The 25,559-nt window shown below is 37.7% G+C and overlaps 1 protein-coding gene across 6 annotated transcripts in view; it reads right to left on the bottom strand.

Annotated features, from left to right (window-relative positions):
* The window catches only part of LOC136842526 (protein bric-a-brac 2-like), a 312,631-nt gene that overhangs the window by 88,640 nt on the left and 198,432 nt on the right, over positions 1-25,559 (bottom strand). For all 6 annotated transcript variants that reach the window (XM_067109941.1, XM_067109942.1, XM_067109940.1 and 3 more), the window contains one exon: positions 17,924-18,212. In XM_067109941.1, the coding sequence (XP_066966042.1) occupies positions 17,924-18,212 (289 nt within the window). The remainder of the gene's footprint in view (positions 1-17,923; positions 18,213-25,559) is intronic.

The raw sequence follows: 25,559 nt of genomic DNA, 5'->3' as shown, positions 1-25,559 counted from the left end.
GCTGGAACCACATCAGCTATGCCAGACGGGAGGAGCAATTGGATACGCAGGGGAGGGGGAAGTGACGGGGTCTCCCATCAGCCGACGACAGTCCAGCCACAGAGGAACATCACAGGGGGTGAGTCTACTGGGTGTTGAGCCTAGGTAGGGTCTTGTGTTAAAGACACTAGGGTGGCCTACACTGTACACACCCCTTTTTATCTACTTTCTGATTTCTGAGAACTTTTAACATGGCTACACACCACTTAACACGGCTCATTATCGTCAAATTTTTTTCTTATAGTTTCTAATTTTCAAACACTGACAATCAATGTCATTTATATACATTTGCATACCTTTTTGATGCAGTAAAAATTTTTCTTTTTAAATTGAAAAAAAAATAACACTGAAATGCTAAACAGCTTACTCAAGTAATACTGTATCATATTCATTTTCTCTAAATTTTCTTCACATAATTCCAACACAACTCTTCAATCTGAAGTTTTTAAAAAAGCTGTCATTGTATAACTATTTTCCTCATGATTTTAGTGTTACTTAATCTTTAATACAGGTATACTAACTATTCATCCTCACATCACATGTGGCTATTTGGGAATCTTTCCTATAGGGTAAATTCTCAAAACTTAAGAGCAACAAATGGAGCTAAAAACATTAGTTGCCATTCAAGCCTAGGATGTGACACCCCTTAACAGTTGGGTAGTATAGTAAGTATTGTGTAACATATGGTGGCAGTTGCAGTGCCAGGCGACGCGGCAGGGATATAACGAAGGAGAATTTATCAGTGCAGTGCTTGTAATATCATCACCTCATGAGCACCATCATTACAAGTGTAGTAGTAGTAGTAGTAGTAGTAGCAGCAGTAGCAGCCAGGTGCACACTGCCCAGTGCCCAGGCTCCTCCAGGTGCTTGTAACCCATGCAAACAAGTCATAAGGAATCTTGAAGCTACAAAAGTGTATTGCACAGGCATACATTGTGAACATGGAGACAACTGTTAGATATTACAAACATAGAAATGCCACAATATTTCATATGAGTGATAAAAGTGAACAGGCTTCAAACAATTGCACTGCTTACATCATTCAAAAATAAACCCAATTAAGCTAACATCCCAACCCTTATCACTAGGAATAAACTACAGTGTTTTTTAAGTCTAAACATTAAATTTTTCAAATAATTAACCGTTATATTTCCAGAAATAAACGAAAACTGTTGAGAATGTTAAAAAAAGCTGCTTATGAAATGTAAATACAAAAACTTCATCAACATCAAGAAAGTATTTTGCATACATTTCCCCAACATGGATTTATGTTATAATCATTCAGTGCTTTATAATGTCTCTCCCATGATGCTTTATTCACAAAATGCAGTTGTAACTAACATTTTGTGAATGCCTTGCGGTGCTGAGACACTCATTACTAATGTCATTATTGTTGCAATAGTAATCATACTTGGCGGTAATGTACTGCTGTCACCAACATCAGCATGATCACCAAATACTTTAAGAATATCACAGCATTTAATTACTGAACTTGCAGTGGACTGCTTTGAAAAGAAAAGGTTTAAAGAAATTTATAATAAAGCTAAGAAAATGAGTGTCAGATGAAATACCAAATGTAATAAACATGAAAATCTGTAGAACAATTTGTGCAAAAAAAAAAAAAAAAAAAAAAAACTCCAAAGGTTTAATATACCTCTGTAGTTAAACAAATGTCTAGGCTTTCCAACTGATGAACTAGTTTTTCTACAAACTAAGATACATGGCCTTTAAAGTTTGGTGTACAGGGTTCTTGAGTGCAACTAGACCACAAAAACAATGGACATCCTAAATCCATTTCAATCCTTCTTCATAATGGCCTCAGTTACTGATCATTACAAAGATATTGATGCACTTTCTAAAGAAAACAGAAAGGAGAAATGGATATAGAAACTGAAGAAAAAGAGATGCATATTTCAAGCAACAAACAACTCAAAAATATTGTAATGCAACACACACAAGAAAACAAACAAGTTTCAATTTCCCACACCATCCTGGTTAATCAATAAAACCGTCACACTGCAAGGAATAACTTGATATTTCAGCTCTTAATGCTATATAAATTTTAAACAATATTTTACCAGATCTAAGCAAAGTAAATAAATCTCTTAAGAGCTCAAGGAAAAAGGAAGCTGAATGGGAAATACTACTGATATGCAGCTAAATCTACTTCCCAAAATTATGCCTTTCCAAGAGACTTCATAAAAAAACTCCTTACCAAATCTTCATTTCAACTTCACTGGCATACATCTACTTCCCAATTAATGAAAAATTAGAGAGACTGAGAAAAAATTCAGTGATTCAGTTATAAAGGTTTTAAAATAATGTTTGCATTCTTCAGACACAAAAAGGGATGGGAGGAGGAAATTTTAGTTCCACAGAAAACTCATTTAATAAAAAACCATTAGATTACAGCAACTTTGGAAAACTTTTTACTCTTCAAAATAAACAGTCTTCATGCTGAAAACAACAGAATTTGAGACACAAATAAACTTGCAAATTTTTTCAATAACTTGGTACCTCTAGTAAGTTTTTGACCATATTTTAATGCAAACACTGCAAAATCTTCTCAAAACTATGATGGAAAGACCATATGTGTCAAACAATACAGCTCCTTCAGACTTCAAGTTTATAAAAAGCATTATTAGTGAGTGTGGTGATAAACATAAAGAATAAATTTTTCCCAGAGCAAACTTGTTGCTGGTTAATCTAAATTCTGACAAAATCAATTACAGGTACTGTACTATAAAAAAAAAGTTCTTTAAAAAAATTCATCAAAGCAGCTTCAAATATTTCAAGAGATGACAGAACACACAGAAAAGAAAAATTGCAATTTCATGAAAATTAAGGAATCGGCAACAAATATGACAAGTCAAATTCCCAGGTATAATAATTTTTTTTAAAATATATCATAGATTTTTTAATGTTTAGTAATGTCATTGGGTGGATCTTGGGAGTAATATATCCAAAAGTCTAACTTTGCTTGCTAGTGGCAAACTATCAAAATTATCAGTGTATTGGAAGATGTCTTCATTTCCAATCACACTGTCAAAAGCCCTGTTTCTGGGAATACTGAAGAGCAATTTCCTTCATTTATTTTTTTCTTAAGTTCCACAATACATTATACATTTATTACTATTAATATGAATGGCTTTATTCAATTTTACTTATCAGGCTACACTGCAGTTTAATGTGTTCCGATTCATTACATATACAGGAACCCAAATTCATTTTACTCATTTCACATTTGTAAACACTACTGTAACAAAGTTTGCCAAGTTCACAATTATTCTGCTTGTCTCATGAATTTGTATACACATTATATTGTATTCAACTGCACCTGCAAAGCAGGTTGGTTCTGAAGTCAACTGACAGGATAAAACCCCACTTATAAAACAAAAGTTTGCATCTATGAAACTAAGAATAAGAATGCACCGTCTTAACCAGGTCGAGTAGCCATTCAATAAGATACGTAACAAAGACTCAATATAAAATTAACTCCAATTGGAATTTACATTATGCTGGCTTGATTTATGAAGACAGCTTGAATCAACACTAGTCTTCAGCTCCATAACTGCGCTCTGTTGTAATTTTCAAGGCTATACAAAACAAACCTAAGGATGAAAAACTGTTCTATGAAAAGAACATATATGTGATTATGAGCCTAGGAAGTAGCAGACAATAACAACCAAACTGCACAGAGACCAAAATGGTTCCAGCAAAATCATATTGCCAAATCTAACTTACACCATTATACTGTCCACAACAGTTCCTCATTAATAGCCGACTCATATGTTCTGTGTGATAAGCTCTCAAGGAAAGGCATTAGCAGATTTACTTCAGGATCTCCTAAGCATAGAGATCAGACTATTCAAGTTGATGAAAATCTTCAGGATTCTTTGTCAAAATCCAGGTAAACATATTCTAAAACCTAACTGAACTATTATTATTATTATTATTATTATTATTATTATTATCAAAACATTTTAACCAGACCACTGAGCTGACTATCAAGTCTTATAGGAATTGAACTAATGACTAAGTAAACTATCTAAAGAGGATTTTTACCATGATCTCTTTAAAGTCATCTACAGCTCTCTGGATCATGGTGTTTGAAATCAATTTCCTGAACAGTTAAGTCAACTTGCATAAACTAGACTACTTGAAAAACAAGGAATGACCAGGTTGCTCTATGAAGTACAGTAATAACCTCTCAATGAAAGAGGTATGTACGCTTTTGTTACAGAACCTTAATGTACATCACAATGGAAGATTATGGACAAAATTCTATGTCTAGGCTGCAAGTCTGCTACCCAGCTAATATTTAGTTATGTAATTGTGTTTACACCATCTTACTCAAAACAAGTAATGTTTATGAGATTTCATTAGTTTAGGCAGGTTTCAATAATGAGTAAAAAGAATTTGCTTATGAACTTTATCAACAGGAACAAAAACAAGACTACCCTAATGATGACGACCTTACAAAAGATGCCAAGTTTTAAAGGCAGAAATAATGAACAGTGAAAGTATGAGTTCAAAATATGCCAATTTGTTAAAAACAGTGTCAAGAAGAAAAGAAGCCTTGCACTTGCTCCAATACTTCATGGAAAGTCAAGAGAAGTGGCTTTGGAAATAGACACTGAAAAAGTGAATGCTGATATTAACAGTAAGGCATTCACTGTTTAGCAAAGACAAAACGGATCTTTCCTAGATAGTGACCCCCAAGGGCTTTCGGGAGTCTTTATCTAGGACTAATATTTCTTGGGGGTCATTATCTTTATGATATTTACAGTCTTTTGTTTATGTTTTAACAGTAATCCCTAACAGGCTTGTACTAAACATGCCACAAAGGTGGTTACATACTGGGTTAAAACCAGTGGAGGTCACTATCTAGGAGAGATATGATAGAACATATCAGATTTCCACTACCTATGCAACACTGAGAAAGTTCCATAGAGGAGCAGCAATGACTACTGTATGTCTGAATAAATAACATAATTTGAACAGAAATACAAGAAATCAAGAAATTGCCATTATTCAAAATAAGCAAAAATTCACCCCAAAACAAGCCTAAAAGATCACTTATTTTCTATGCAAATTTTGACAGAACTGAATATCCACAAGCAAAATAGGTGACAACATCCAACAAGGAATAAACCAACAAACATATACATACATACACAGCAATCTATGTAAAAGCTTAAGATAGCAGTACCAATAACACTGTCCTGAAGATCAATCTGCAGCTTTACACAGCTAACTGAATACTGCTGGTATTGTAGTAGGTAGTATGATATTGTTTCCCCTACACAATGTAGATAGTGGTGCTGTGAAAAGCAAAAACCACAATACTACTTATGGTACAAATCCTACAGGCAATAGTGGAAATTCTCTTTAAATACAGGGGAATGAAAGATGGCCTAAAGAACATACATCTTTCACTGACAAATTAATCATGGTGACTACCCAAAGAAAAAGGAAACTACACCTGAAAATTTTTGTCTCAAGGATACAGATACAGAGCCGAGGAGGAGAGTAATGTTCTAATAAAGGTTGAATAAAAAGGCACCATCTAATTAACTGAAGTAATCCAGTTAAAGGTAAATCTCATCCTCAAAATTAATCCTTTTAAAATTTACAAAAACAGATAAGTTAAGATGCTTAAGATGATGACCATTGTAACCTGAACAATGACGATCACTTAGGTAAGTTGGAGGAGTCAAAACTAAGGTGACCATGAACCTCATGAGTTTGACTATGATCAACGCGAGGCAGATGGCTTTGATGACCAAGAATGATGGTAAATTACAAAGGACAAGTATACTGAGTGGGAAAAGAAGGCTAATGCTATCAAAGAAAAGAAAATGCATATCAATAACCCTATTGCAGCAAAAAAAATTTTAAGTTGCTCATCCCAATGCAGATGACAGATCTTTTCAGTGATGCTGACTCTGAAAGCATCCAAGAAACAGGACTGCTATTTAATTAAATAAAAATGTTTGAGAAAAAGGCAGAACTGAAAGCTAGGTTTGTTGCTGAGTGGTCTAAGACGACTGGATAAATCTAATCAAGAAGAATTTTTCTACATGTGACAGTCACCTAGGCTTATACTAACTGCTTGGAGAGAGTGGCCTATTAAATTCCCTCATTATGCAGTTTCACTTATTTTATCACCACACAGCCTTTCTGAATTCTCAGCACAGCATGACTGCCAATAACTTGGATTAAAACAAATGTTTGTATTTCATATAAATAAAGACATCTCAATTAAAAAAAAAAAAATGTACAAGAGCTCTTATGGCTCTTACAATCTGATGACATTACCACATTGTGGCACAAGTACCAATATTTCTAATACCCTTTGCTAAAGCAGCCACGGTCCAATGCCACTACATAACAGAAAATTTCTGCTTTTATAAACTCGACCACTCTCAACTGCCATGTCTACAAACTGCATCTACTTAGACAATGAAAAATTGAGGAAAACAAACCACTTTACATGCTGTGGGGACACAACTTCATGGTGAACTAGTTTGCAAACACATTACCTGTAACAGAACTAATACTATTTCATATAACCTACACCCTTGACTACATTTGCAATGCACACTAAGATTTAACTTCTAAACATTCTGACAATCCTCTCCTAATGTATGAAAATGGCTAAAGCAAGCAGCAGAAAAAAATTCACGCGTACATATTCTCAGCAAAATTGAATAAATAACTGTTGGCATTAGAGCTGGCCTAATGATCCAAGGGTAAATGCTGACTGCCCTTCAGCTACCAGGATTAATGAAAAAAATTACTTTCTTCACCAAACCACAAGGAAAAAACTTCATAATTATATACTCTCATATGTCGTCTCTTGCTTGGAAGAGACAAGGCACTGACATTCTGGCTCATGTTAAGAAGAAATTTCCATAAAAGAAAGTTTAGCAAGACTGAAAATCAATTATTAGGGCAGGGAAACATTACAGCTTGACAGGTCAGAGAGCGAGGAAAGAGAAAAGATTAAAAGTGAAAGGCATGAAAAGTTACATTTTGGCACAAATTCAGATATGATCAAAAGGTAATCAAAAGCTTAATGAATATGAACACAGAAAGGACTGTGATATAAAGGTCATATTGTATACTGTAACACTGGTATCAATCCCATGTTCAGCCAAAGGTTCTTTGCCAAGTCCCTTTCACCTCTAGCATACATTAGTGTCTACATTACTTTCTATCTGTTCCCCTTGATATTCTCCTACCAAGCTTTCCAACTTACAACTTCACCCTGCTCTAATTTTCCCATCTCAACTCTGCACCAGGTTCATGAAAACCCAAATGTGATTCAGTAGTCTGGTTTAAGTATTAAGTATGCCGCTTGAAAATACAACAATTCTCGTGTTAATACAAATGAAAAATAGTCTGGTTCTTAAAAAATTTTCATACAAACCCATTACCTATAAATATCCTACATTCATGGTCTTGATGAATCCTAAACATACTGTTCCTAACTCAAATCAATAACAGTTTCCTAGCTGGCAGTTCTGATTGAGAGCCTCACTTTGTTTAGTCTCAACAATTATCTGTGAAGAAACAGCAAGGTCAGGCAGTAAGATTAACATGAAGAAATGCAGATTTGCTTACAAGTACTCTAAAGGGTTTGTACATGTACACATATTCATTAACTTATGATTTACTTCATGGCAAAAATATAACTTCAAAGACAACCTGAATTGCACATTAAGTGGGGAAGGACCAAGCTGCAAAAACTCCTGTGTTAGTTAACTGGAACATGATCCGTCTAACAAATCTTAAGACTGAAATGAACAAAAAAAAAAAATCCAAGACTAAGGCAAACAGGGATTTGTATTTTCAAGACATAACTCTTGACATAAAATCAATACAGTACGAAAGGTTTTTATAGTTGTATATCCAGAGGAACTCTTAAGAATGAACATAACAGAGGACCTTGCTCCAATATGTGTGGAGGGAAAAATGAAGTTTGTCTTGACAGATGTCATAGGAAGGACAGAGGATTATGGTAATGAAGACAATGTATCTACCAATTCTCAATTGAAGCAGGTACTACATACCTTGCTATGAGTAGAGCCCATGTGATCTGTGTGCAGTATCAACAAAAAAGTTTACAAATGTCTGGTACCTCCACTCTATGTATCCAACACAGATGACAAAGATTTAATTTAACAAAGCACAAATTGAATGAGATATGATATGCAATATAAGCTACTAATCTTGCATTCTGTACATTAATGCTACGAATTAACTTACAGGATGGCCAGTGAGGAATCATCTGCCCCTGCTTGTGTAATACATCTAAAGGAAAACATTTTGGCTGTGTCCTCTATACATCATCCTTGGTTACTTGAAGACAAGAACATCACTATGGGAAAAGAAGGCCCTTAACTTGAAAATTGAAAGGTGCACAGGATTACCCAGGATACCCAGACCTGTGCTCTTACTACCACATCAACTGTAGAGAGCAGACCAAGGAGTCCCCTCCTAGATAAAACGTTCCAATGCTGAAAGCAGTAAGTTCTGATCTGCCTCAAAAGCACAACCACCAGAGGATGGCTTTTCTCAGGATAATAACCAAAGATAACCCCAGCAAAGGTTCAAAGGGATACTAAAGAGGGTCCTCAGGACTAACAATGTATCTGATGTAGGGTTTAATTATCCTGATATTTCAAAGCCCCAGAAAAACATGCTGAAACTACATAACCTTAAGAAGGAAAAGGAGCTGATCCAAGCACTACCAGAAAGGCAAACAGCTTTTCTGATGGTTCTTGAAAAAAGGAAATCATTGAGAGTAGACTAGTAAAAATAATAACTATTGCCATTAATTTTGACAACTGGAACAGCATCCACTGCTCAAAATAGAAAAGGTGGTAATTGTGCAAGATTGTTTGATAGCATCCACCACTTGCTCAGTGAAAGTAATTTGAAAATATCTGAAAACCTCCTAAAGAACAGATGTACAACTGACAAAGATGAGGCCAGTGTAGGTACTTTTCCAAATTAAAGCCTCCAAAGGAGGTATTGCCAGCATGGAAAATGACTGGCAAACCAGTCTGCTTTTGCCACTGTGGTGTCACCAATGTCAAAGAAAAACTCATTTAAACTCTATAATTTACCCAATACCCAAAGAAAAACTCAAACTATAATTTACCCAATACTCCAAGTCCTAACAACGAAAAACTGTATTTGCAGGTCATCTGCAGCATTTAAGAAAATAATCACCTATCAGTTTACTGAAAATGACAAAGAAAAGGTTACTGAACATTTCATGGCAACAAAAACCAATGAAACATGTTCCATTCTCTATGGAGTGACATGATTGGATGTAATGAACATGGGAATGGGAACATTCTCCTGCAGAGAAAGTACCCAGAGACAACTGTTACCCAGAGACAACTGTAAGACAAATTTTCCCACTTAGTGGAGGTAGTCATTACTGCACTGCAACAGAGCAGACAAAAGGACACTAGGACTTTTGTTGATCATAGCACTACCGTGGTGTTCTTGCTATCACAATGAGGAGTGGCTATCTTGGATCTTGAGACTATTGAAAGTCTAAAAAGAAATGTGCTTAAGTCCCAAGAAAGGAAGTGTAGGAGACTGCCAGCCTGGTCAACTTTCCTAAGAATGAAAAGCCTCTGGAGGAGGATAGTGTAACCATGGCACTACCTTGGTGTCGTTGCTATCAAAGGAGTGCCTATTTGGACACTGAGACTCCTGAAACTGTCTTAGGATCCACATACAGGTAGTCCTTGGTTATCGGCGATCCAGCTTTACAGGACTTGTCTAGCAATGAAAATCGGTGCCGATACATGCCTAACAGAGGCGTCGATCTCTGGTTATTGGCTCCAGTACGTGCCAAAATCACTGATTTTCGCTTACTGTCACACCGTCCGAATGGAACCACCGCCGATAACTGGGGACTGCCTGTAATACTCTCCTTGGGTTGTGGATCATCATCTCCCACTCCTCACAAGAGGAGTGTAATTACATAGAGGGGAGTGTAATTAAATAAAGTCAAAAGAAAAGGAGCTCCTACACACTGCTTCTTGATTGAGTACGAACCAAACACAAGTTGTCGGAACTTAGCTTGGAGGTATTGTTGATCTCCCAGCGAATCAGGAAAAACAGGAAGTTACAAGCACAAGACTTGAATCATGGAATAGAAATCAAACCTGTCTGTCATACATCCATCATCCTGGAGTGTGTCTGGTTGACCATTGTGCTGAGTGTGCTGCTGCAAACCTGTGCACCTACACCACCAATGTAATGTGTCTGGTTGACCGCTGTGCTGAGTGTATTATGCAAACCCATGCACCCACACCGTCAATTGAGGAGATGATAGGACACAGCCCCCCTAAGTCAACTTTCTGTTAAGAGAAAATGCCCTCACAAGCTGATGAACCCAAAAGTGCAGAGCCTAATCCACCTAAATGTACACAAAATGTATGTTTCAAGAGTTTGTAAAAACTGGAATGATGCACACTAGCCTAAAATTAAGAAATCCTGGCTGAATCTTGGTCATCCAGATGTGACAAAAAAGCTGAATATACTGAAACGAGGATACTGAACTCCTTTCTGCTACATCAAGCCAATACTGTACTAGGGGGGGCTGGTGTCTATGTATGTTAAGACTGTAAGTTTCCAAAATGTCAGAGGGAAGAGAAAGCTTGGTCTTTATGCAAGGTTTGAAGAAAATGAATCTACTTGTCTGCACTGAGGCAAATTAATCTACTTGTCCAGTGTCCTTTCCTAATCTCTCCTGGTATGGGTCCATAATATAGTATGTAATATCTGGAGAGAAGGGAAAAAAAAAGATTAAGTCTGAAAAAATGCCTGGTACTATGCCTCATTTTAAAATGAAGTGCTATCAATTATAAACCAAAAAGGGTATCAAGGGTTATCCAAGAGAAACCAACACCAGTGGGCCTAGGCAAGTTGATACATATTGGCTTTATCATTAGAGCAATTAGTAACACTTTGGAACACCTTCTGCCATTGACATGGCCGAGAAATCCTTCAAGAATTGTTTGGTGATGTTTGCCTCTAGGATGCTAGCTGACTGACAAAGAATAGGAGGATATGCAATATCCTGAATAGAGGCTTAGTCTCTCATAAGTGATAATTGTCTGGCTGAACATCTTATATCCACTTCCACACCACAAGTTGGGAAATGTATTCTTTTCTGAAATATATGCCATCTATTCCTGCTGCCAGTACAGATGCCTGCAGAAGCACTGGCCATTAGAGGGTTGAAGGAGACGACAAAAGAACAATTTCTCCAAATAAATATCTCGGGGATAACATCCACAGTCTTCACAGAAGGAAGCTTTGTCATGCTGGGCTCAAGTACACTGGCCATCACTCCAATTCCAAAACGTTGTGTACAGAGGAGCCCATTAGTTGGAGCTTCTTGATCCTCTTTAAGTCTCAATCTTCATGCCAAAGTATCAGATTTCTTTTACTTGAAAGCTGGGCATTTTGGGGCTATCCAATGGGAGATGTCGATGCCTCCCCAGTTCCTGGATAGAGAGGAACGCACATATCTTGGTCTGCTTTGAAGATGCCAACCTTTGTATGAAAAACTTGAGGATTGGTAAAAGGGTCATCTGGGATGTCATGTCAGAAAGTGATTTAAAGGATCTGTAACTTTCATCAGGCCCTCAGCCAAGCATTCAAAATGTACAGTCCAATATAAACACTTTGGTATGTGGAAGGCTCCTACATCAATGCAATCTGGAACTGGTACAGTAGCAAGGATGAGTAGTTAAACTGCCTCTAAAGCAGTCCCAACAAACACCTGAAAATTTGGCTATAAAGCCAAGCACTGGGGCACTTTCAGCCATTCAGCACTCAAGACAGTCAAAACAGGGAGTTGGAATGGCTAGACAGCAAGCTTGAAGAAATTCTTATGGACTAATTAAAGTTAAAATGAAAAAGTGTTCAAGGGATTAAAGAAAAGAATTTAATAGTTAATTCCACCAAGATGATCAGACATGAAGACTAAGAATTAGATGGTTAAACAAATAAAAGTAAGGCTCTTGGTGCCTAGGATTTCAGGATTTATGCTGTCCATGTGCAGTGATACTAACCAAGCGTAAATGTTTTTTTTTTTTGAAATAGCTATGAAATGTTTAAGATTCATAAAGACCACAAATGTAAGCTATTTGTAAGTACAGTAATAGGTTTGTTGTGGGACAAAACTGGCTTGAACTTTCCTAAGTAACCACAAGCCAAACTTTATATTCCTCTTCCCACAGGATTATCCATAGTACAGGTACTGATTTATTTTCAAAATCTTTTAATTTAAAAAAAAAAAATACCACAAACTGCACTTCGACATCTTTTTATTTTTCACCACTTCTAAACTTCCCATTCCTTAACAAAAAAAAAAAAAAATAAACATTAGCCCTTCTATCACTATTATTAATCCTAATAAAGATAAAAGTTGGCCCAGCAACCCATGACAGCTATACCACACAAAACCTCAAAGAGAAACCTCTCAATTTCTTTTCCTTATTGATTCCTTATTTTCCCATCTTTCAAAATTATATAACAAAAACATGCACACACACCTCTTCAGGTTTTAGAACCCAAGAGGAAAGGTGAAAATGATTAAAGTAAATAAACTTGGCACCTCATTCATCCAGTTACTGAATTGAAAAAATTACTACTAACTCAATAGAATAGGATAAACACTAAAGAACTGTTTCATGTTCCATTGCTATGCTAAATACAACTTTTGATATAAACAACCTATGCAAGGACTATAATTCATACAACAACCTAAGTTTAAAATGGTAATTCAAGCAAAACACCCAATTTTTAATTAAAATGCTATTTATATATAATACAAAGCTAAGATTATGATATTGCTTTAGCAATACTCTGGTCTTATTTTCCCATTGCTGTGTAACAAGAGTTCTCCATAAAATTATGCAAACAACATTGTTACCAACACAAGTGAACAACAGTATTTCTGATGTTAAATAAAAAGTAAACACTTTCAATTAGCATGACCAGCAGCATTTTTTAAACTACATGGTCTGATTTCTGTTCTCTGTGCTAAAGCACAAGATCATAAGAATGGCAAGAAATTATTTCAACCAGTCAACTGGATATCACTGAATGATGATTTCTCCCAACATGTTCTATCAACCACCACTGAAGTCAACAAGACAAAACCTACTGAGTTACAATAAAACTACAGTGTATTGCCCACGTAATCTCTAGAAAAATACCGGACATTTATCATTTCAAAAAACTATTATCATAAGGGAGAGCTAGCTGATAAAAAGCTGTCACATATCATGAAACACAAAGGATAAAAACATTGAGTGTATGCATTACTTCATGAGTAGATGTGCAAACAGCAACCTAGTACAGTATATTTTAATTCAAATATGATGAGTCAGAATATATTTTGTTTTGGTGTGATCTTATGTATATATATAAGGATACATTATTAAAACTTCTTTGGAAGACTTTTCTTGCCACTTTAAATCAAACATGACAACACAAATGAAAATGATTCAAGACAAAATTCTTATGAGTGTTAAGTTTTTAAGCTCCAGAATGCTTTACAGAGTGAGTGTACCAGTAATGATCTAGAGCAAAAAACCTAGGTTAAAAAAAAATACCTTTACACAAAAGATAAAAAATGAAAAGATAGCCACAGCAGAACGTTTACAGTATAATGTACTGCACTGTCTATAGACAGGAACTGGGTCAAGGGGGTGGCCTTCTAGTAAATGGTAAACTGATGTGTCGAATTCTCAAACAGGTATTACTATACCTTTTTTGTACTGCAATAAGCCTATTTTGTTGCATCATTCCATTAACTTATTATAAAGGGCTTCAATGAGTTCAAAATCATTTATGGGAATTTTCAAGTTTGATCTTGTTATAATTGCTCGAATGGCTACATCAGCAAAATCCATACAGTTCAAAGTTTATGCCAGCTTTGTGTAATTTATGGCCCTTTATCTGAAAATCACAATCTTTTTTGGAGATCAATTTTCATTCATTTTAACAGCACAAAAGTAGTGAATATGAGGTTTTCTATCAGGGTATTGGACAAATCCCACAACAGTCGGAGATTTGGACCCAGCTCTGAATGCTGCATAGTGTGAACCTTTTCATACATGTTCCAAAGTGCAGTTTATTATGATGCTCTGGATATAAGTTTAATGTTTTGTTAAGTAACAAGCTGTTACAGGTTAATTTAATGCATCATCTGAGAAAAAAAATATCTTATTGCTGGAAGAATGGTTAAATTCAGATTTAGTCTGAGTCAACTGGCTTTAAAGGGATATGATGGTGAACTATCTTTTAGGAAATTATCCTGAGGTCAAATAATTTTCTGGTAAGGGAGTTACTAGCTTATATCTTTATAGAACTACAGAACAGTTATGAGATTACATTTTAAGGGCAAAAGTTATTCACCACTTTCGATTTGTACTGATTTTCTAAGAGAATACTTAAAAACTCCCGTATATATTATGAGTCCTTCATTATCAACTGAATCTAATGTTTGTAAAGCTGATTTTGTAGCAATGAGAAGCACATACAAAGCTGTATTATGGGTTGCCAAAAGACTTCAACAAGACTGGTAAGCCTCAGGCAGTTTTATTCTAGATGTTTTGCAGTGTTATGGAACTGGGTCATGATAAATAAGCTTCAGAAACGTGCTGTGAGCCCTCAAAGGAATTACACTCTCATGGTACCATTGGGGCTCCACTAGACAGGCCAACCAATTGCATAGAATTGTCTTATAGTTGGTCTTGACCAGAATAGTGCTGTTGGCACAGAGATAGAATATAAAGGACTCAGGACAGGAGGACTCTATCTCCTGTCCTACAGCGACTGCCTCAGTTTTCTCTACATCCCACTCGCACAGATGTGACAACACCCAGTATGTCAGCCATCTTCCCCATTACACCCTGGTCTGTCAAAACAATTCACTAATTCCCAGGTTTTGCCCTGGAAATACTGTTTGACTATGCATTTGCCGATCATCATAACACCATTCAAGCTAAGTACTTTCTTTTAAGACCCAAGGAAGAGTTTTAGTTCTCAGAATTTTAATGGGTAGGCTAATATTTGTTAAAACTGGGAGCCAGTAGGCCTCTTGCAAGGTGGGAAGTTAAGAGTAGATTGCTAGTCTATGCTGTAATTACTGTTCTGTTTTTGGTCATTATGTACTGCTCTACCAAATATTCAAGTACGACTATAATTTTTCCCTAATAATAGTAAAAATGGCGCCTGCTACAAAACTATTTTTCAGTGGATTATTTGGATAAAAGTTGGCTTTCACAAAAATTCTCCACTTTCTCAGTCATGAATCTGAGACTGGACATACTGTATTACATTACTGAATTTCATAGCATGCTTGAAAAACTCAGATAAAAAAAATCTGTAATTTTTCATGATAAAGAACATACTTCAAAAACCACTAGCATTATATAATAATTATGTACTGGAAATATTTTGAACAGTTTACCCACCCCATCAAAAAACATCACAACCTAATACAGTACACATGACAGTTACTGCTATAAAGGCCAAGTATTAGTTAGCATATGAAATATTACCATTCAAATGAAAAATAAGAAGCTACAGTATTTTCTTTAACACAGCCAACAAAATCCTGATCAAGACGATAAGTCCTCACCTCACTTATCCATTACAAGTATCAAAATACTGTAAGTTACTGCTATTATGGGGTATGCTTCAATTCAATGATGGATACCAGCATGGTATTCCAGTTTCCTTTTTAAAGCATCATAACCTCAAATACCAAGATTTACTTTAAAACCCTACAGTGAATTCTAGCAGCGAAGTTTTTTAGTTTTCTTCATTCTTTATAAGCAAAATCTGGATAATGCACACAGGGTACAGGAATCAAACTTTGATATCACATGAAAAACTGTTATTTGTATAAAAGAAAAATACTGTTTGAGTATTCCTATAAAGAAAAAATACTACGTTAAATTTCGATATATGTGACATGATTGAATCTGACTTGAAATATTAAAACATTTGGGAATTATCACCACCAGGAGTAAGACTGATCTACCTATTGCCCACAAATAAAAGATCCCTGAAGTCTGTTCCTTTATAGCTTAAGGTTAATTAAATTACTCAGACAACCTGCGACATAAATGAATCAGGAAGATTTCTCTCCAACAATAGTGTAACGATTTACTGTACCTATAAACCAAATGAATAGTGGAATTGGGTTTGGAATACTACAGTAAGGGTATTATATACATAATTTACAGTTACTTAATACCTATATGTTTAAAAAGTGTAATTATCTATAAAAGAACAATTATAATTTACAAAGTAAAGTATATTTAGTTTTATAATTCTATAGTTTGTGCTTCATCTTTGCATGAAGACCACATCAAAACACTTAAGAGAAACCATTGCATATTTGTGATTTCAATGGAAACAACATCATTTCCTTCAATCTCACAAGTACATGTTCTCAATTATTATTCGCATAATTTAATGTTATTTAAAAAAAGCAAATAGATTTTTACGAAGATCTGACCACATCTCCAAAATTATATTATAACCACACCATTCTTAAATTACTTCAAAGGTTTGACAGATGAAAGATTATGCCAGTACCCCAACGCTTAGTAAGAAAGGGACTGAAAATTGTGTATTGTCTATTACTTAAATAATCACGGCAGAATACGAAAACCTTTTCTAAAAGTTGCATTACATAAGTTCTTCCCATGATGTCTCAAACTGAAACAACAAATTTGTTTAAACAGCCACAGTAGGTTATAATTTGAGTCAAATAAACAAGGGCTTAATGTCACCTTGAAATAATGCTCAACTTAACCATGCCAAGAATGTTAACATCTTTTCATTAAAATAGGTGAGAATGGACTTCTCCACCCAGTATTTTCCAAGAGTAAGAGATTCCCTTTTGCTGCATCCACAGCTCATGTGTACCACACAATAAACAACACATCTTGAATATATAGTGCAGTACACAACTAGACAACTTGGAATTTTAAATTTCAGCTCATTTAAGCACATCCAAGAAATCCTTCAAGATATAATCATTGTAGATGTCATGTCTAATTCACATGAATTTCTTGAATTTCAAGCTGGAAAGACAAATTTAAAATAAAACACAATGTGCTTCTTTGATCAATATTAATACATAAACAATTTAAAAGGGAGAGAGTGAAAAGCTCTTTTGAGCTTTCAGGTTTTTCATCATTGTTCAGAAAAAATACTTCGTTCTCATCTATCATGTAACAAATCCAAAACTGTACAATATCTGCACACATTTGGAAACACAAATATGGTAGTAAATGGATATATCATAATCAGCACACACAAAGAAATCGAAAAATGTAGTCATAACACCTTCCACTCAATTTATACCTGAAACCACTTACTGAAAAAAGAAAATACAAGTGCGCCTAGCCTTCTTCATGTTAAAACATATGGATATGCAAATTCTAGTAAAACCTTGCACTGGTTGAATGCTGTGATGGAGTCACTTCAGGAGGTTTTGATAATTTGATAGCTAATAGACACTTAATTACTTAAAATCGGCAAATATCTTAACAGTGATGCAGGCAAATTTCTATTGCAATGCCCTTTTTTTCTCATCATGCAAAGACTTTTTGGTAGGATTGGTTCCCAAAAAATCCAGAGGATGGCCACCACCACACAACTAGCCGTGATCCACACTGGATTAGTCCAATACAATCTCAACCCCAACCCCACTCCCAGATCAGTCAACCAGTCAATGGCTGTATACCATGCAAAAAAAAGATGCAACCCCCACAGAGGAAGGGGTTGCTAAGGCAAACAAAAACATGGCACCTACCTTGCAGGTGAGATTCAGAGCTGAGTGCCTGCAGGAGGTGACTAGTGTTTTCAGCATCAGGGGGGGTTCCTCCAGGTGGTGTGGGGCCAGGTGTAGTAGCATCCCCACCAGGACCTGGCCCTGGCCCAGGCCCTGGTCCCGGACCTGGCCCAGGACCACTTCCACCTCCAACACCACCACCACCTCCTCCTCCAACACCACCACCACCACTACTGCTATCCCCTTCCTCCTGACCACACCATCCACCACTCCCTTCTGCATCAGAGGTTCCACCATCTACTGGCTCAGTCTGAAATATGAAAAAAAAAATGCATTAAATACACTTTGAGTAAAATGTAATTTCTAATTTAGTCTTAATACACAAAAATTTAATCATATCCCAATTCTTTAATTTTTATTCTTCCTAAGTATACATGCCAGAACCCCTCAGAGCAAACTTGAAATGGCTGTTTTAACTTGGTAACATGGTTGTTCATTGGAGAAGGCAGGTGAGTAAGAGTGTCCCTCACTCATCTGCCATAAGCCAGCACTTTTTCCTTTGGCATCATGGACAATGTAAGGCAGTTGAGGTGGAATTATGAAAAATGGCTCCTGTTTGTGACCCTTAAAAAAATATGAATTATTTTAAAAAATCTATTTGTTCTTAAAGATACAAAAACCATTGCCCTTAATGTATGAGACTTACTTCTTTAGTGAGAAGATAATCTCCTAAATGACTAGGAAGTTGAATTTCCACCCAGAAATGATACTGAGCAGGGTACCAAGTGCTGCCCTAAAGATAGGCCTCCACAAACTAGAGGGTAGCCACCTGGGTCAAACATAAAATGATGGGTTCAGATGACAGCTCTCATCCTGGACCACCACCCCCACCCCCCTCAGCCATGCCCACCCCACCCCATCTTGTTAAAAGGACAAGACCTTCCTCAGCCACACCCACCCCACCCTACCTTGTTAAAAGGAAAAGATAAGTGTCTCACTCCATAAGCCAAAGCTTTAGTTGAAATACAAATTTAGGCCAAAGGCCACACACTGGAACCTATGAGGTCATTCAGTGCTGAAAAGGAAATTGAGTGTAAAGGACATTTTAAAGGTGTAACAGGAGGAAAACCTCGCAGTTGCACTATGAAACAATTGTTAGGAGAGGGTGGAAAGTAAAATGGAAGAAACAGAATGTGAATGGAGGTAGAATAAAAGGAATGAAAGGGGTTGAAGAGAGGGACTGAAGGAATGCTGCAAAGAACCTTAAGTAATGCCTACAGTATGCCACGCGAGGTGTAATGATGGTACTACACCTTTTTGGGGACCAGAGCTCTAAGACAAAGTGCAAAATTGTGTAGCTTACCTGCTGAGGCCTGGTTCAGCATTTACTCAGCCTAAATACTGCCTTGTAGAGAGAAAAAAGAAATGGAGATGGGAGACAGGGATGCCAGTCACTTATCCATCCAACCTCCAACCTTGTGTCCTCTGAATACCTTAGATATGATGCTTTTTTTATTTTGAGAAGAGCTTGGATGACTACAAAACCTGATGAGCAGTCACCACATGTCCTAAGGAGGAGGTGTTCAAGGACTTGTGGGCAACATCACTGCGTGGAAAAATACTTTGGTACTGCCAAACAGTCGCCCTCATTACCTGAGAAACTGAAAAGTTCCTCTAAAAGGCTAAAGATGGGTCAAAATCCCTGCTTTTGTGAGCACTTGCCTGGACTAGATTGCCATTCTCCTCATTCTTGGACACCATCTCCTTGTACTGCCAGTACCTGTACTATTACTGCCAGTACCTGTACTATTAAAGAGGCACTGAAACCCCAGCCTTTGAGACTGGATTTGCCTTAAGATAATAGAGCAATGCTCACCATGAGCACAAAAGCATCACCTCTGGATCCCCAATGACAAAATCTCAAAGGAACTGAACTGTAAAGCTCTTGAATCTCTCTTCAGCAACTGATGGGTTCTGAGTTTCTGCCATATACTCAGGAATGAGCAAGACTCCCAACACTCCTAGTATTGGACACAACTTGCCAATATGCTGCACTGAGGCTAAGGTTAGCAGAAAAACTGCCATGGGAATGACAACTCGATCTGTGGCCTCCCTGAAGGGCTTTTATGTTGCCTAAGTTAGACTGCAGATGATGAGAGTCACATCCCACTCCAGAAGCTACCAAGGTGGGCAATACTGCTCAAGCTCCTTGTGAGCATGGACAAGTCTAATGAGAAACAGAGGTCCATGCCCTTCCATTGGAAGACTTAGCTAAAAGTGGTGAAAATGCCTTTCACCACAGGGACTGAAGAGGAGCTTGTCTTGATGAAGGTAGACAGGGGAGTCAGAGATCTGCTAAACAGTAGCTCTGACTGAAGAGAGAGAACTTCTACAACACCAGTTACCAAAGATGGACCACTTTCCCTGATACACTCTGACCAAGACACTCCTGAGGGGTATCAACATCTTCCATGCAGTCATGTGAGATAAGTTTCTCTTATAGGAACTCCTGGATAAGCCCCAACTGTGAAATCTGAGGTCTTTACCAACTGACGGTACACCAGGATATATGGCTTACCAAGGAGAATGGACCTTGGGGAATTTCTCTGGGTGCCTCATCCATAAGACCTAGTTGACCTGGACATAACTAGGCATGTAGCCAATGACAACAACTATGGTTATTCTGAGACCCAGTGTGGCCAACCCTCGGTTGATCATATGGTCAATCAAACTTGAATTGAGGAAAGGCATAAATATCCAGACTGTCCAAAGGGTGCTAGAAGGAGTTTTCCAAAGCAGCCCAGATGTCTGTAATAAGGAAGCCTAACTCCTAGCTTCCTGTTTAGCCATCAGGTGAACAGGTCATCACCAGTGCTTTCCAAAACTTGAAAAGCCTTCTTCCACACAACAGTATAAGGATCACTCTCCACACTACCCTGTAGACTGAGCTGGTCTGCAAAAGCATTCCTTTTGCCTGGAATGTACCTAGTTGACAGCTTGGCTCGAGAGCCAAGGCAAACCACCCACTCATGCATCTGCTTTGCCAAGTGGCAGAAGGGAAGGGAAACCATTTCCCTTGCTTGTTGACATGTGCCACTACAGTTGTGTTGTTGCTCATCAACACTATGGAAAAACCAATCACGTGATGCCAAAATTTGTAGAGGAATAGCGCCATACGCATTTCCAAGATGCTGATATGCAGATGAAGATCATTCTCTGTCCACACCTGAATCACAGAAATGATCGGGTGTGCACCTGACCCAGCCTTTAATGCATCCAAAAACAGGTGCATGTAGTAGAATAGAGAAGGATCTCTGGAGGCAGGGAGTTCAGATGAACTCCAAGGAAGAGATACAGTACTACCTGTCATCCACCAAGTAAGGCATTCCCCCACTTATCAGCTCACAGGTATGAGGTGAGAGGGTGGGTTGCTTAAGGACGACCATTGCTGCTTTAGTTCCAACTGCAGTGAGCACTCGTGGAGGCACCTGTGAGGTACAAGGTTTTTAAGGACAGCTGGTGACAAAGGACAACCTGCTTAAGCCAAGCTGCCACCTCCGAGCTTGAATCTTGCTGCTGTGTGTATCCGCATGACCAGGTAAGGAGGCAGTTCCTATCCTGGAGTAAATGGGCCTCTGAGGATGCCAGAACTAGCCAGTTGTCTATATAAAGCAAAAGATGTAACCCACATGGTTAGGCCCAAGCTGACACCAAGCTGAACACTCACATGAACACCTGAGAAAGAGCTGCCAGCCCAAACCAGAGCTTTGGGAGATCCTGGAGGGTGGGCAGGAAACAGGATTGATAATCAAGAGAGGGGCAGGCAATGGCCTTGGAAAAGCAGTCTGTAACTGTTCTAAAGGACAGACTATCTAGGGCTAGGTCTACAGTTCATCACCAACACATTACCCAATGGTCTGACATGCATCACCCTACTTGCAGCAGCAGGACACAGGGACAACCTACCTCAGCATTCCCCCTTTGCTGCCTCTCTCAGCTAGAGCTGTAAGGGGTGGCAAAAAAGGCTGGGAAGACTCTGGGCCTTTTGCAGAAAAAAAGAACCTCTTGGTTTCAAGGATGTCTGAGTCCTCTCCATAACGTAACCTGAAAGGGTAGCAATCCCTGAAAGCTTGGCCACAGTTTCCTTGGACACCCAGGAGGGCTTGAAGGGGAATGCATGGTGGACTAAGGTGTCCCATCTACAAAACACCTCTCCTCCACCATATCACCAACTTTACTCTTCAGAGAGAGTAAAGAGGAACCCATTCTGCAAGACTTTCTTTACAGATATCTGACGAGAGAGGAGCAAAGATATGTGGTTATGCCTTCTTAGGATAGCATTTGCCCAGAGGTTTACACTCTGATGTGAGACAAGTCAGCACCTTTCCCCCCCTGACACCAACAACTCCTGGAACTTTGCCTTCTCATCCTCAGGTCAGACACCCTGTATTAGCAAAGTCAGCATGCATGTCTAACTGTAAGACAAGCAACGATACTGCCTGGAAAGAGTCCATGGTGACTGATTCTATTACTCCTGACTGTGGACAAGATGGAATGCCTTCTTGGCAGAGTATCTCCATGGAGAAGTTGTTTGTTAGTCTGTAGACTAATGAGTCAACCTGAAAGAGAGTACAGTAAACCCCCTGTATTTGCGGTCTCACTATTTGCGGACTCACCTATTCGGGGATTTCTCTGTGGAACGTATATACCCATTATTCGCAGAAAATTCGCCCATTTGCAGTATTTTTCATCGAGAAATATTCACTAATTACTGTATTTCCATAATTTCTTGACTAAATACACTTTTTTTGATAAAACTAATAAAATACTCAGGTATAAGCATTTTTAGAGAGTTTTTTTTGTGTTTACACTATCAAAATAGGCAGTTCTAAGTGTTTTTTAGAGGAATTTTAAGTATTCGCGGATTTTAGCTATTCGCGCGGGGGTGGTCCGCAAATACAGGGGTTTACTGTAGTCTTAACATTCTCCAGTGTGTACTCTTGCATTAACATGTCTCCACTTGCAGCAGCGCCCCCCCCACAAAGAGTAATGGGTTAAGGTAGCTGAGTAGGGATTCCTCCCCACTCACCCACCTACCTTTAATTAACCATCGTTTCCAAATTTCAATGATCGTTACAGACACCACTCTACTTACGAAGGTTCATGTTATGAAAATTCAGAGATACAAACAGACAGGGTCACAAGTTTAAAATATGCAATGCGTGCCTATTATGCTAGAGAGAATTTTTGCAAAGAACAGAAGAACACGAGGAAGAAGAAGAACTTGTTCCTTTAACCCCTTCCCTGATTATCCCGAGTATCCTCATGATTTACTACCATGTCTTCTTACAATCATGAGAATACTTGTTTATGCTCATAAAATATTCCTACTTCTGTTGTCACAATTCAACTTGTTCTTTGATGAATTCCCATTTTCTATATTTCCTCTCCCCATAGGAAACGTTTAGTATGTATTTTTGTCAATAGATGGAGGTGTGCATGTTTACTTTGTGAACTTCCAAAGTCAGACACTTCTGAAAAATTCTCTCTAAGTTCATAACTTTCAAAATTGCTAAATTTTGAATGTTGCATAATTCTAAATTTTATTTTCTTTTTACCTTTCTAGCATCCAAAGCAATTCTTTACAATACTGCATGATTTAAAAATATGGTGAAAATAGTATAATCTATGACTCCTGAGTTAATTCAGGAATGTAAACATCAACATAAGTTATGCAATACACATTAAAAACCAACTTATGAACAACTTGGGGGTTCTGTTCCAATGGTGTGACTATTTGCGAAAACACTTACAAAAGGGTGATGGTTTGTTTTTTCCTTGATAACCACCGATTTTACTGGAGGGTTTTTCTGTTCAATTCTGACTACCAAAAATAACCACCGATTTTTTAGTAGCAAAAATCGCCAATTTTTGGTTATTGGCGTATACCGGTGCCGAAAATTGCCGATTTTCATCGCTAGACAAGCCCCAAAAAACCGGATCGCCGATAACCAGGGACTGCCCGTATTGTATACTTTAAATGGTAAATTGTTTATTTATCCAAAAAGTGCTGGGCAATTTCTGAGATATCAGTGGATTTAGAGTGATTCTTGAAGCCATTTCAACAAACACTGAATGAGTCGTTAATCATGAAGTTACCAAAAGAATTTATTTTTGCTGTCATTCTCCTCATGAAGAGAACTTATATGAGTGCATGCATTAATGTATCCTTTATGAAGTATTCAAAGGAAGAGATAGGACCACAAAAGTGTAAAAAAGTATTACAACAATATTACAGAAAGATGTTGGAATATGCTATGAGAGTATTGAAGATACTTGAGAAACATGTTTAAAATCAACAAATATCACTTGAGCTCTATGCCAGAGAAATTGATAACAGAAGTAAGTTTTACAATGATCCAACTGGAGAAGTAGAACGAGAAAAGAGGTTATCATATATTATATTGGTGGAGCTTGGGAAGGTATAACGAGAAAAGAGGTTATCACATATTATATTGGTGGAGCTTGGGAAGGTATCTGATATACAGTAATGCCAAGAAGGGTACAAGTATAAAAGCAGAGGGTATACCCAAAAGACTCATTGGATGCTTGAGAAGGCTGTCTTCAGTAAGATGGACTACCCACAATGTATTGCAGATACAGTATGTCAATGATCCACTGTGAGAATGTCTGAAATTGAAGCCCCTTCTACATCTCTAGGGATTCTTTTTAAGTTTCAGTCTGTGCTTCACAACAGACAGGAGCACCAACAGCTAGGTTCCTATTTTAGATATCCAACTGACTTTGAATAAAGGGATGGAAATAAAAATCTCAGGATATGTGACGGTCAAAAACTTGGTACACTGCTTCAACAATGCCAGTGGGTGCCCTTCCCATCACACTGAGTCACTGCCAGGGTCTACATCCACTGTGCCCCATGCTACTGCAGCCATAGGTACTTAGCTATTGGATAATGGCTTCCCCAACACAGTAGTCAAGACGATTATGAAATGAATCCTCACAAAGTAATAAAAGAGATGAGCCAACAAAGAGCGGCAACAACATGACATTATTCTAAAACATCCGATATCTACACCATATAAAATGTACGTGAATTAAAGTGGTTGTTCCAACAAGTTCAGCCCCACAGGTAACACAACGGCTGTAAAAAATGTACACAGTTAACCCTTCCACGCATGACTGATGTGCTTGTGTGTGAAAGCACCTGGTTTTTTTTATGCATGATTGACATGCTTGCATGTCTGAAGTAAGAAATTCAGTAAAAATCAGAAAAGTGCATCATAATAAAGAGGTTTGATTATGACGTCATAAGATACTAATTCTCATAGCACTGGACGGGAGGACCTTGCGAACTACACATGAACCGCAATCTCTGGCTCTACAAGACAATGTGATCACCTGGCCTTACCTGTGAGGAACGCTTACCAGTGCCACATTTTTGAATACCTATAATGCTGTTATTTCTTGCTTGATGTTGCTGATCTTTTCAGGTCTTGCAGCACTGGTGTTATATAGTGTTTTGAAAATGCCTAAATGGCCCAGAAAAAGTGAGTGAGCAGTTGGAGAAACCAGCATGTGAGAGCTTCATCCTTCCAAACAAGTTCTTTTTACCAGAGCTTACTGAGCTCCAAAAGCA

The sequence above is a fragment of the Macrobrachium rosenbergii genome, chromosome 10 (assembly GCF_040412425.1).
Source record: "Macrobrachium rosenbergii isolate ZJJX-2024 chromosome 10, ASM4041242v1, whole genome shotgun sequence".
NCBI classification, from domain to species: Eukaryota; Metazoa; Arthropoda; class Malacostraca; order Decapoda; family Palaemonidae; genus Macrobrachium; species Macrobrachium rosenbergii.
Note: the sequence above shows the minus strand (reverse complement) of the source record. Positions and strands in the feature narration are given on the sequence as shown.